The sequence below is a fragment of the Typopeltis vanoorti genome, chromosome 12 (assembly GCF_054136105.1).
Source record: "Typopeltis vanoorti isolate ZY-2024b chromosome 12, IOZ_Tvanoo_1.0, whole genome shotgun sequence".
NCBI lineage: Eukaryota > Metazoa > Arthropoda > Arachnida > Uropygi > Thelyphonidae > Typopeltis > Typopeltis vanoorti.
Window position 1 is genome coordinate 113435857 of NC_143560.1, and position 13223 is coordinate 113449079.

At 34.9% G+C, this 13223-nt stretch overlaps 1 protein-coding gene across 1 annotated transcript in view; it reads right to left on the reverse strand.

Annotated features, from left to right (window-relative positions):
• Positions 1-13223, reverse strand: part of LOC150101143 (ubiquitin carboxyl-terminal hydrolase 24-like) — an 824883-nt gene that overhangs the window by 370515 nt on the left and 441145 nt on the right. Inside the window, exon 31 of the mRNA XM_090401261.1 lies at positions 4545-4725. Within this exon, the coding sequence (XP_090257387.1) occupies positions 4545-4725 (181 nt within the window). The remainder of the gene's footprint in view (positions 1-4544; positions 4726-13223) is intronic.

A 13223-nucleotide genomic window follows, 5' to 3' on the forward strand; every position in this document is an offset into this window, starting at 1 on the left:
TAGAAGAAAAATCATATTACTTGGGAGTATGGCAAGATGAATCAAAAAATCAAGATTCTTCTGTCTAAATTTGAAAATTTAACCAAAACAGTTCACTGCAAGCAGTTACGTGTATCAAACCTTTTCTTGATGCTAATTTTCATTTATGTGATAAAAAGATTATTTGTTTATAAATTTATAAATATGAATTTATAAGCAACATTTTTTAATCGGTAGTAAAAACTGCTCCACTGTTTAACATGTCGTATTCAATCAAACTGTTTTTTGCGAGTTTAAATATATCTATTCTTTCTTTCAAGGTTACATGGTAAGCAGCATTAATTGTAGTGTATTTATGGATACACGTGTTGAGCAATTACTTTACTTACAATTAAGGGAAAAACACTTGACATTTCAGCCTCTATATCAAGGTCATCATCAGCAACGTACAGGGGGAGGGGTCTGATGAGTTCTGATAAACACCTAGAACAAAAATGATTTGTGCAACAGGGTGAAAGACTTTTTCTCATAGGATTGCAAATGATGCAGCAGCATTGTAGCAAGTGTACAACACTTCTTGTAGAATAATATGTACCATATTTGCAGGTGTATAAGATGCACTTTTATTTTTGAAAATAGGTCTGAAAAACAGGGTACATCTTATATGCTGATACTCAGTTTTTTATTACTTTCATTTTTGGAAATTTTCTCTGTTCCAAGTTACGCGATTTCTTTCTTGTTTCCTTGCAGTGTGTGATAACATTCCAGTTACGTAGAGTTCAGTGGATGCATTTGTTGTGAATGGTGATAAATTTCTGCTGTTACATTTTCTCTAAATTTCTTTGCAAATTATGGCTGAAAAATGTCAGCATTGCTACAATATTGCATACAAGCTACGTGATTGCGTATGCTAAAGAACACGGAAACAGGGCTGCAGAGAGGCATTTCGGGCCACCCCAACTGAGAAAACGATAAGAACTTGGCTGTATCAGACAGAGGATCTAAAAAAAAGCAACTCGCAGTAAACATAACCTATGAAGTGGAATTGCAAAATGGCCAGAACGTGAGGCAGAACTGAATACTTGGATTTTAGACCACAGAAAAGCAGGACTTTCAGTGTCTACCTTCTGTTATTGACTATCGCTTTCGCTTGATGAATAATCATTTTTGTAGACACTTTCAACTTTACTGGATCAACATCATGGTGTTCAAGATTCATGAAAAAAAACCAGCTACGTATGCGGACTAAAACAAAAATATCACAAGAGATGCCAGCTGAATATGAAGAAAAAATTATTGAATTTCATCGATTCGTCATTAACGCAAGGAAAACGAGAACATTTTGAACTTACGCAAATATAATTTTAATATACCCTCAAGCAAAACTATAGATTTCAAGGGCACAAAAAAGTATTACTGCTAAAACTTCAGGGCATGAAAAAACTAAAACTCACTACGTGGTTGTTTTATCCTGCTGTGCTAATGAGACAAAATTGCCGCTACTATTGATTGTTAAAAGGAAGACACTACCCAAAGAAAAACTGCTGAATTGCTTTGCGAATACATGTTCACGCAAAAGGCTGGATAGGAGGAGGAGGAGGAATGAAGTTATGGAAAAAAACTGGCACCCTGGCAGACTGTTGAAGAAGCCTGCCCTGCTAGTATGGGATCAGTTTCATTCTCACAGAACAGATGTTAAAAATAAACTAAAGGAATTGAAAACTCAGTTAGCTGTAATTCCAGGAGGGCTAACTAGTTAGCATCAACCTTTAGATGTCTGTATTAATAAACCATTTACGGGATTTATGAAGGAGAAGTGGAACAGCTGGATGCAGTCTTCAGATTTTGAGGTTACGCCATCAGGAAGAAGGAAGAGGCCTAGCATTTCACAAGTTTGTGAGTGGGTCAAAGCTTCATGGGATGCTGTGAAAACTGAGACAGTGGTTAAATCCCATGAAGCTTTGACCCACTCACAAACTTGCGAAATGCTAGGCCTCTTCCTTCTTCCTGATGATAAAGTTTTTTTCCTAAAAAATGTGTACAAAAAAAGGGAATGCGTCTTATATGCTGGCAAATACGGTAAGTTACATGGTCCTACGTCAATTCCTTCATGGTGATTATCACAACTTCTCAGTATACACCCATGTACATATGAACAAAACACAAGGTACACGACACTACACAAAAATAAACTATATCTAGTTGCTTTGTTAATCATTTACACATAACTGACCTCTGGTGAGAAAAAAATAAATAAAAATAAATATATTAAATAAATAAATAATTAGTAAAAATAAAAATATTTTATAAATAATAATACACAAATGATAATACACACACACACGCACGTGCGCGCACACACACACACACACACACACACACACACACACACACACACACACACACACACACACACACACACACACACACAGCGGAACTGCATCAAATGCATCTCTACACTCCCATTATCTTAAAGTTTTCTTGTGATGGAGTTCTGCCATCAAGTTCTGAATGCTATACAAGCTGCAGATGGATCTTCCGGATTCCTGGAATTAATAATTCATCATTCTTATTGAAATAAGGATGATGAATAAGCATCTCACAAGCTCCCTTGAATTTTCTTTAAAAAGTAGGTTTTAATGTGGTGTAGGGGCTTAGTGCCTTTCCACTTATTTCTGTGACATTTTGGAGTGTGTGTGGTCTGACAGGCCTATTTTACCATATTGGAGGAATTTAATGTGGCATTTGTGTTCAACTTTTCTTGTTGGAATCATGTGCCTGTTTCTCCTATGTTAGGATAAATTGCAAGTGCATCTCTGCCTTATCATTACCATCATTATCTTATCATACATCATCATTACCTTATCCACTTGGAGTTTTGCAAACTCCAAGTGGATAAGGTAAGGAAGAGGATCTTTACATGAGCTGAGTATAATCTGAAATTTTGTAGGCGGTTTGAAATATGCCTTAATATTGCATTTCAGTAGTGTTCTATTTATTTTCTTTGATATTTACCTAATTATGGTATGGCTATGGCATTTCTGTAATATATATGACCTTTCATATATATTACAGAAATTACTGGCATTACTGTAGCAGATCTTGTGAACTGTTTTTTTTTTTTTTTGGCCATTTTTTATGAAGATTTGGCTAATAATTTCACATTCCATCTTCAGCACTTGCTCATCAGAGCAAATTGTTAGGGTTCTGTGTTTGAGGGTACTGATGACCCCTAACTTTTGTGTTGGATGGTGGTATAAATCTTCGTGTATATATTGGCCTGTGTGTGTGTGTGTGTGTGTGTGTGTGTGTGTGTGGAAGGGGGGGTTGAGATAGACTGCAAAGGAAAGACAGCCTGAGGGAAGATTATTATTATTATCCCAAGACCTCATGGAGTCAAAGACTCATCTGGGAGATGTGTGACAAGTACATCTAGAAAAGGAAGAGAGTTTTTGTTTTCAATCGTGATGGTATATTGGATACACTTATGTTATTTGTTTATGTAGCTTAGGAATGCATTTAAAGTTTGGCAGTCACTGGGCCAAATGGCAAATATATCATCAACACATCTGAGCCAAACTTTGGGCTTTACACTAGCTGAATCTAATGCTCATTGCTTGAAGTCTTCCATGTAAAAGTTAGCTATAGAGGGGGGGGGGGAGTGGTGAGCCCATGGCCATACCTTCTTTTTGCAAGCAGAAATTATTTTGCCACATCCAGAGTAAAGTACATTGGCAAAGAGGGCCATGATAGTGGGTGAAAATTTCTTCTGTATGAAAAGAATCATGTCACTGATCGGAACATTCGTGAAAAGGGAAGTTATATCAAAGTTAACTAATAAATTTTCACTGTTGAGTGTGATTTTTTAATTTTGTTTATGAAGTGTGTATTTTTTGTGTAGGAGGTGAAATGACCTACCAACTCCTTGATGGTCACCACTAGTTTCTTGGCTAAGTGATAACTGGGGCTGTTGATTCGTTCAACTATCAGTCATAGTAGTGCATTTGTTTTATGCATTTATGGCCAAAATTTATAAATAAATAAATAATTTATCTATTTTGTTTAATTTATTTTATTCATATATTTATTTCATTTTTATTTATTATTTATTTTTCCCGAGGGGTCAGGCTAGTGTAAATGATTAACAAAGCAGTTAGATTTAGCTTACTTTTGTTTAGTCATGTAGCTTGTGTCTTAGTCACATGTATATTCTTGATGATAATCTTGATATAGAGGTCGAAACCAAGTGTTATTTTCTTAATTGTAGGTAAAGTAATTGCTCAACACTTGTGTTTTTGTCTCCATAAATTCTCCAAAAATTAAATACATCTATTTTTAATTTATTTATAAACATGTTGCAGACACATATGCTAGCATTCTAATTTTAGCTGAACATCTCATGTTTCTGTTTAAGGGATTAAAGCAGTAAACTTAGCTTAACGATTCAAGGATGGTGTTTGTTGGCTGGTTTAAAGCTTTTATTTTTGGATTGAAAGGACAACAAATTACCTTTAAAAGTATTCATTACTTTATTTAAAAACCAAAAAAATCTATTTTCTAATAACCTGGATAGCTTTTCTGCATGAAGAACATCTGGATGCCGTTGCACCTGCTACTGGCAGCGATTCACAGGATGAAATATCTGGGAAGTCCATCACACACTTTTTGGCTGGACTAGGTCTTACTCTCAAGTTGCTTGGGGAAAACTGTTGGATTTCCAAAGTTGTTTGTCCAAATAATAAATATCTATAAAACAGAAAAGCTGCATGTAATATATATACATACACGCACACAAAATTCCCCAAAACAGATTTTAATGAATTCTGATTTAATGAAAACATAACCACACTATTTCTAATTTATGGCAAAATTTCTAAATTATAATTGGTATCTTTTATTAATTATGGAAAATTTTAAACATGGATGTTTCATTTTCCCAATATTACCCAAAAAAAAAAAAAAAAAAGCATTTTTGTCATGTAACTTCACTGTACATCAGGCTACTTTGTCTCAACAAGTTTCTAAAAATGTTTGATGTAAGCTCAATGTAGAAACTACATGACTGCAAAAGAGATTTTTATTAGTTGGAAAGACCTACATTCAAATCCGATTACATATATGAGGATTTTGAAAGATTCTAATCAAGAATAAGTTAATCTCTGATGGTGCAAAATTGTTTCATTTATTATATTTGTCCTTACTCCTTGAGAACTCAAGATCATACATAAATGAAATATTTAACTGACTAGAATTTGAAAGGCAGTGAAGTCATGTGCAGGTAAATCTTCTTAGAATTATGCTAGAACAAAGTTACAAGAGTTCATTATGTTAATGTGTATTTTGGTTAGGTTTTAGGCTTTGTTTTGTTGGGGGGGGGGGGGGTTAGTGTCTTTAGAAGGAAGAATCTCTGCATGAGACATGTGCAACTTATCTTTGGCCAAAAGATCCTTTTAAAATAATCAATAATCAACAGGAGAATCAGCAAGGGTTTTGCTATTTCCTATTGACAGCAATAGAACTGCCCCTGTATTTCAATCTTAGGCTAAAAATTCAGTATTACTAATTAAATGCCACTCATATTTCAGATCGTAACAATGAAAGGACATCATTCTTTACACAGGACTATAGAGGTGTCAACCCATACAGGTGTTTGGGAGATGTCTTTCATCAGCTGGTGTGAGACCACTACTCTGCTTATTGGGAGGCCTGAAGTGGCTTGAAAAAGTATCATGTTTGATCACTACAGCAGAATTTATGGACTATGTAAAAATAAATAAAAAATTACATAAATAAAAAAATATATAAAATTGATAAAAATGGAAAAATAAAAATCCTTAGCTCATCCATGGTACAAATGTACTATAGGTTTACTAATAACCTTTAGTGTGTGGGAACACACCACATAAAAATCCTTCATGGGGATTTCATCACTTATTATAATAATGTATCTAGTAGTCACTGTGTGGTTTGTAAAAGACTGCTGAGATCAATTATAAAATAAAGAAAAAAAAACATCAATATGATGCAAGTCATGCAATCATATATATTCCATGTATCTAACAAAACAATTATATAATCAGTACAACATGAGAGACAGCAAACCTATAGAACATCAGTGCCATGCATGAGCAAGTGATCAAGAAGAAAAAAGGAACCTATCAATATGTTTCTTGAACAACAACAGCTGAAGTTTGTAGTCCCTAGAGAAAAACTACAAATTAAAAAATTACATAAGGAGGAGAGAGATGTAAGTCAATCTAGTAAGAGATATTTAATCTCATGTGCACACCTAAGTATTATCAAACATGAGGGGAAGTGAAGCGTGGTCTTTCTTGTGTATAATAAAACAGTTTTGGTGGAAATGAAAGTGATAAAGCTATCCTCACACTGTTTAAGGCATTTATTATGGGAAATCTTGTAAGGTTTGTTATATAAAAAAGAATGAAGAGCAGTTATCAGTAAAACAATGGACTTCAGGTTAGTGATAAAAGGTTATTTATGAATTAAGAGAAAGAACATGGGCAAAAGTTCAGAGTCCTGAAGTAATCCAATACTGGTAGAGAAATATGAAACAGGAAACCATCTAAGTTCATAACATGCAGTAAACAACCTGGGAGGAAATTGGCATTTAATTGCAAAGGGTGGACATTAGACAACATTAGATAATAGAGGTAATTTGGTAAGGGGGCCTTTGTGCGAGACCTGATCAAATGCCTAGGAAATGTCTAGAGTGACCACATGGTTTCTCAAAACCTTCCAATCGCTTTTGTGCATACAAAGGGAAGGAATTCATAGTCACTGATCCATAACTGGCATTTATCTCCTTTATTTGGGATAGGTTGAATATAGACTTGTTTCCATATTGTAGGGTAGATGCTAGATGACTATGAAAGATTGTAAAGACAATATGGGATGGGCATTACTTTTGGACCACAAGTTTTAAGAAAAATTGTAAGGATATCATGAAGACCAGACTTGTAGATATCCAAGCTCTTTGGGATTCTTCAGATATCCTCCTGATGAAAGACTAGATGGGGCATGCAGCGAGCAGGTATTCATAAAGTGAGAACACTGCCTTCATCATCAATGTAGGAGTTTGAGGAGAAGAATGCTGGCAGGTCATCCATATTTCGGAGTGATGTAATAATAGTACATCTGGATGAGAACAAGGTGGAAACATAATGAATGGACCGAAGCTGCATCCAACCTTTTCAAGGGATCAGATGATTGGCAACTATTTGAGCAGGAGGTATGTTTTCTGCACCTGATCATTTCACAGTGTGATGTGAATATGCTAATATTCTTTTTGAAGCTGTTGCATGTTGGCTGAGTAAGATATCGGAATTCTAGTTTCGAGCTACTTGCAATATGCTGAATTCTTTTCTTGTTGGAAAACTGAGGTTTGAATAGTGGTCTGCACTCTAGGTGGAATGGGGAATGAGGGTCGGTCTTCATTACAGTGTGAATCATTTCAGTTATTCAGTTCAAGCTGGTGTATTGATGAGAAGAGAAGACAGTAGTCAGCCCAATAAAAGGAAAGAAATCATGGAAGTCATTCCATTTTATACTATTGTAGTGCCAAAGGCCATGAGATGAGAGTGATTCAATAAAGGATGTGTGGCACAAAATGAGTTGGATGAGGTTATGGTTAGAATTTCTAGAAGAGAAGATTATCAGGTATTCTGGTGGGCAGATGGACAATGAGGATGATTACTCATTGTCCATCTATCTCCTTTATTTGGAGAAATAAAGGAGATAGTCAATATCTCTGAGATACAGAGACATTGAGTATCTCCTTTTATTATGAAGGCAAACCACTCTGAGTTTTAACACTGAAGTTGCTAAGGAAGATGACCCCACTCATTGGCATCTGAATTATAGATGATCAAATTTTACAGACAAAAAATGAAAAAGACCACAGTGATTATCAGAATTTGGAGTGACAGAAGCAGAAAATTAATGTAATGAAATGAAAAGGAATCCTCTTCTGTTGTCTTTTTTCATTTTGAAGTTACTTTTCCTTTGCAAGTTGCCATTATCTGTTGTTTTTCTTCTATTTCTGTTGTGGAGATCAGTGTAAGGAAGTAGTCTAGGTCATCTGAAGATGTGTACTGTTGTCAGAGTTGTATACAGTATATGTTGTCCAAAACTTACAGATTTCAGCTGTGATTTTGGTTTAAATTGTTATCAACTTACATCCTGTTATATCAATGTATGGAATGTTATATGTACATTTCATTTGGTATACTCCTGTACATGGTGGATGGGCTTTCAAGTGTGCTGAATAGATGTTTTAGTTTTGTACAAGGTTTGAAATTAGTTTTTGTGTTGAAATTAGCTCTAGATCTCTACTTATTTTTTTTCCTGAGATCTTTAATATAGGGAATAGATATAGCTGTGCTGAAATAATTTTTGTTTTAAGTTATTTTTTTCTGATGTGTTGTCAAATTTCTTTTTATTACATGATTTTAACAATGGTGGTTCTAATCCATTGCAGTTCTTTTCTGAGATAATTGTTATTTGAGTAGGTATAATAAATTTAGTTTAATACTTTATCCAAGGGTGAGCAAACAAAGTTTGCACCTGAAAATATCTTCAGGACTGGGGTAAGGTGGTACAACACCAGGGCACTCCTTGCAGATATGTCTAATGTTATGCATTAAGGGAAGGGCCATGACCCAGACTAGTTTCAATCTTTATTGAGGTCTCTTCAGTGGGAGCCAGGCCCAAGTGGAGATACCAGGCAGAAGCATTAGCAGGTCATCTCTACCTATAGGAGTTGCCAAATGGTGTGCCACCCTTTTTTAATAAATTACTCTGGATTTAGAGAAAGATGTTGAAAGTTTATTTTTCACTTGGTTAGAATATAATAAATTTAGTTTAATCCTTTATCCAAGTGTGAGCAAACAAAGTTTGCACCTGAAAGTATCTTCAGGACTGGGGTAAGGTGGTACAACACCAGTTGTTGTACCACCTTGTGGCCCTTCCCTTAATGCATAACATTAGACATATCCGCAAGGAGATGTGTTTTGCATTATGGGAGATACTGAGATAGGAGTGTTGGTAGCTTGTTCCACCTTTGCAAGGAGTGCCCTAGTGTTGTACCACCTTACCCCAGTCCTGAAGATACTTTCAGGTGTAAACTTTGTTTGCACACACTTGGATAAAGGATTAAACTAAATTTATTATACTCTAACCAAGTGAAAAATAAACTTTCAACATTTGAGTAGGTAGTTATCACTGTCTTTTTAAGGGTATTTCTTATCCCTAGTTTTTGTGTTGGATAACTGTTGAAATCTTAATTAACAGATTGACTGGTTGTGCAGGACTGCAATAAACGCTAGTGAGAGACAGTTTGAGAGATTTCTGATGATCAAATTACAAACATCAAATAATAGCAACTTGAAAAGGAAAAGTAACTCCAAAATGAAAAAGCAACAAATTATCCTTTTCTTTTCTCACACACACACACACACACACACACACACACACACACACACACACACACACACACACACACACACACACACACACACACAGCAATCCCTCAATTACTGTGTCTCTGGTTAGTGCATTTTCAATTAGCGTGTGAATCTTTTTTCTATACCAAAATGCAATTAATCATTATCATCATCATCATACGTATCAAGGATTTAGGCCTAGTATGGCCTGTTCTGGCCTTAGAAGTCATCGTTGAATCGTTTAAGAGGACGTCCTGGTTTTCTTTTTCCTAATGGCTTGTACTTTAAGGCTTGTTTTGGTAATCTTTCTGTTTTCATTCTTTGAACGTGTTCCATCCATCTATGTTTATATTTTTTAATTTTTTCAATTACTGGTTCTTGGTTTAATTCTTTCATAATATATGTTCGTTTCTTTTGTGATCAAATAGGGTATACTTTGCAATTTTTCTCATAAACTTCATTTCTGCTGTTGTTAATCTTTGTTTGTCTTTTTGTTTGTCCAGATTTCGCTTCCATACATTAAGACCGGTAGGGCTAATGTATTGTATACTTTTAGCCTGGTTTGTTTTTGAACTAGGTTTGGTTTAAATATAGAGTTAATTACTCCTGTTATTTTTAAATATTTTGCAATTTTTATGTTTATATCTTTTTCATTTTCATAAGTGCAATTAATGCACCTCTAAAATTCGATTAGTGCACCTATATACTGTTACATCTTAAAATAAACGTTACAGATTTTAAAAATTTTCAATCTATACATTTTGATATGGCTAACTATTTTAAAAAATCACTCACTAGGATGAAATGTAGTTACTGATTTAAAACATTTTACAAAGTTATTTTTTAATGACATACTACACTATTTCACTGTACACTGTGTTTTTCAAATTTATTTCCAAAATTTATGTCGTCTGCTATTTACATAGTATTTTGCTGATCATATCTCGTGCCTCCTTCGCAATTGTTTTTCTTAATTTTTTATTTTAAAGTATTTTCCCAAAATTTAATTATGAATAAAAGAATTAGTGAGCAAAAAAAGTGGAAGCATGAAAAATATTTGAAAAGTAAATTTGATATAATAAAGAAAAATAACAAGGCAAGTCCAGAGCAAAAATAGGACAAGAACAAAAATGGGTGAATCAACTATAAGAGCAATTTTAAGCAAAGCTGCTGAATACAAAGAGAAAGGTAAGGTTGCTTCAAGTTCATCATGCATGCAGACCACTCGAAATTAAAGTATTATAATGTTTGAATTAGAGAGACTTTTTTCTACATGGATTGAAGATTGTAAACAAAAAATGAATCCTGATAAGCACCGACCTTATTAAATCAAAAGTAAGCGCAATTAGCCTAGTGGCTGTGCGCTTCGAAACCATATGACTGGGGAAGGAGTGTCCCAATGTTCGATTCCCTTCGAAGACGTGAGGAATTTGAGGATCTTCCTCAGCCATTGCCAAGTTAGCCAGTCTTGGACACGGGCAGTAGGGTTTTTTCCGCCAGTTTATCTGACGTTTTTCATCTCGCAAGCAGGCAAACCATCCCCGAAATTAAAGTATTATAATGTTTGAATTAGAGAGACTTTTTTCTACATGGATTGAAGATTGTAAACAAAAAATGAATCCTGATAAGCACCGACCTTATTAAATCAAAAGTAAGCGCAATTAGCCTAGTGGCTGTGCGCTTCGAAACCATATGACTGGGGAAGGAGTGTCCCAATGTTCGATTCCCTTCGAAGACGTGAGGAATTTGAGGATCTTCCTCAGCCATTGCCAAGTTAGCCAGTCTTGGACACGGGCAGTAGGGTTTTTTCCGCCAGTTTATCTGACGTTTTTCATCTCGCAAGCAGGCAAACCATCCCCGTGAACACACAAATGGATCTACAGCCATAAATACATAATCATCATGAGGGAGCTCAACTCTCCCCAATAGGGACGGGGGAGAAAAAGGGAGGAAACTCCATACGAATAAATAAAATTAAATCAAAAGCATTAAAAGAAAGAGAGGGCTATCAATGATGGAAAAGAAGAAGCATTCCATACTAGTGATGGGTGATTTGAGCATTTCAAAAAGAGAAATAGCTTACATAATATTCGAATCACAGGCATGAGTGGTGCTTAAGGGTCAAAAGCTGTATAACTGAGAGGAGACCTCAACATAGTCTTTAAAGGAATGTGGAGAACCGACCAGGGTTTCTAACCTAATATCCAATCCTCACCTCATGGTGCACGCTATAGGTATCTACCTGGATACTGAAGGAACATGGATGGGCTGGCAATTTGGGATTTAGCCAACCAAATTGCATTCTTATTGGCTTAAACCACAATAAAATGATGGTACAACATGACAGAATTGCATGCTGAGTGGAGCATCGGCAGTTAAACAAGGCTCCCGTTTTTTTTGCAAGGACACAAAGGCGAACAAAGCTACTTGAACAAATCCTAAAACACACCCATACTCGACATCACCAGAGTTCAAGATCGGAACTATCAACATAAGAAGCCTGAATAGCAAAGGAATGGAGCCAGCTGAGGAATTGGTAAGTACCAGATCGACATAACAGACATGACTGAAACAAAAAAAGACAAAAATTAGTGAGATCTTTCTGAAGTTGAAGAAGATCAGCCTCATATTTAGTGTTGAATACTATGGCTATTCCTTCTTTTTCTTGATTGTCATTGCCAGAATATAACATTTTGAGAAAAGAGCAAAGCTAATAATAATAATGGCAAATACCTGTTGGATTTCTGCTCAGAAAACGGACTGGTTATTAATAATACATTATGTTATTAATAACGAGTTGATGTTTTCTCCCTGGCGCAGGACACCAGAGTGTACAGAGGATTTGAAATTGGAAGTGATCACTATTTAATCTTGAGCAGGATAAAATTGAATTTCATATTGAAAAGAAGAACATGTAAGAAAATTTTAAAGTGAATAAAAGTTGAGCAGCTCTCAGATGTGAACTGTAGACTATAGACTAAAATACATAAACATTATCAAAGAAAAAATGAAAGAGTTTCAGAACAGGAACCAAACCTTGGAGATTCACTAGCAAGCTCTGAAGAAAACATTGACTGATTCAGCCAGAGAGGCATACAGTGAGGTTTCCCGTAAGAATAGAAAAATCAGAACTCCATGGTGGACAGAGGAAGTTAAAGAGACAGTAAAGGAAAAGAAGAAAGTGTTGGATTTTGAATGAAGAGAAATTTAAATTATTAATACTCTCCTCAGAATCCAACATAATCCACCATGACAAAGGCTACATTTGTAAATATTATTTAATGTAAATCACTTGTTTATAATTTAATATTCATATAACTACCTTTAATTTTATCTAATATTTAATTATTTAATCAAGAATATATGTATTAATAGTAGAAAAACTCTGTGTTAAAATATTATCAAGCTATTTAGCTTATTTCTATGTTAATATAGAATTTATGTTTGATAATTTAACTGCGCATTAATTGAAATGTAAATATTCTTATTTTGTTCCTGTTTGTAGAAGTTTAGCATTATGCAATACCTCAATTTTATTATATTTTGTTTGGTTGTCATGGAAACGTGTGTAAGTGAGCGAGCACGTTTTTAAAGAGTTTTTTCTAAAGAGTTTTAGAAAGAAATCACGTGCACAATTTAGGCGGGAAGAACGGAAATAAAAAGCGAGGAATGCTGGAAAAGGGAGAGCATTAGAGATTTATAAGAGAGAGATTGGCATTAGGTTGGAATCGGAGCATTCGGGAATCACAGTGCGATAATAGAGAGTCGGCAAGTCACTCAAGC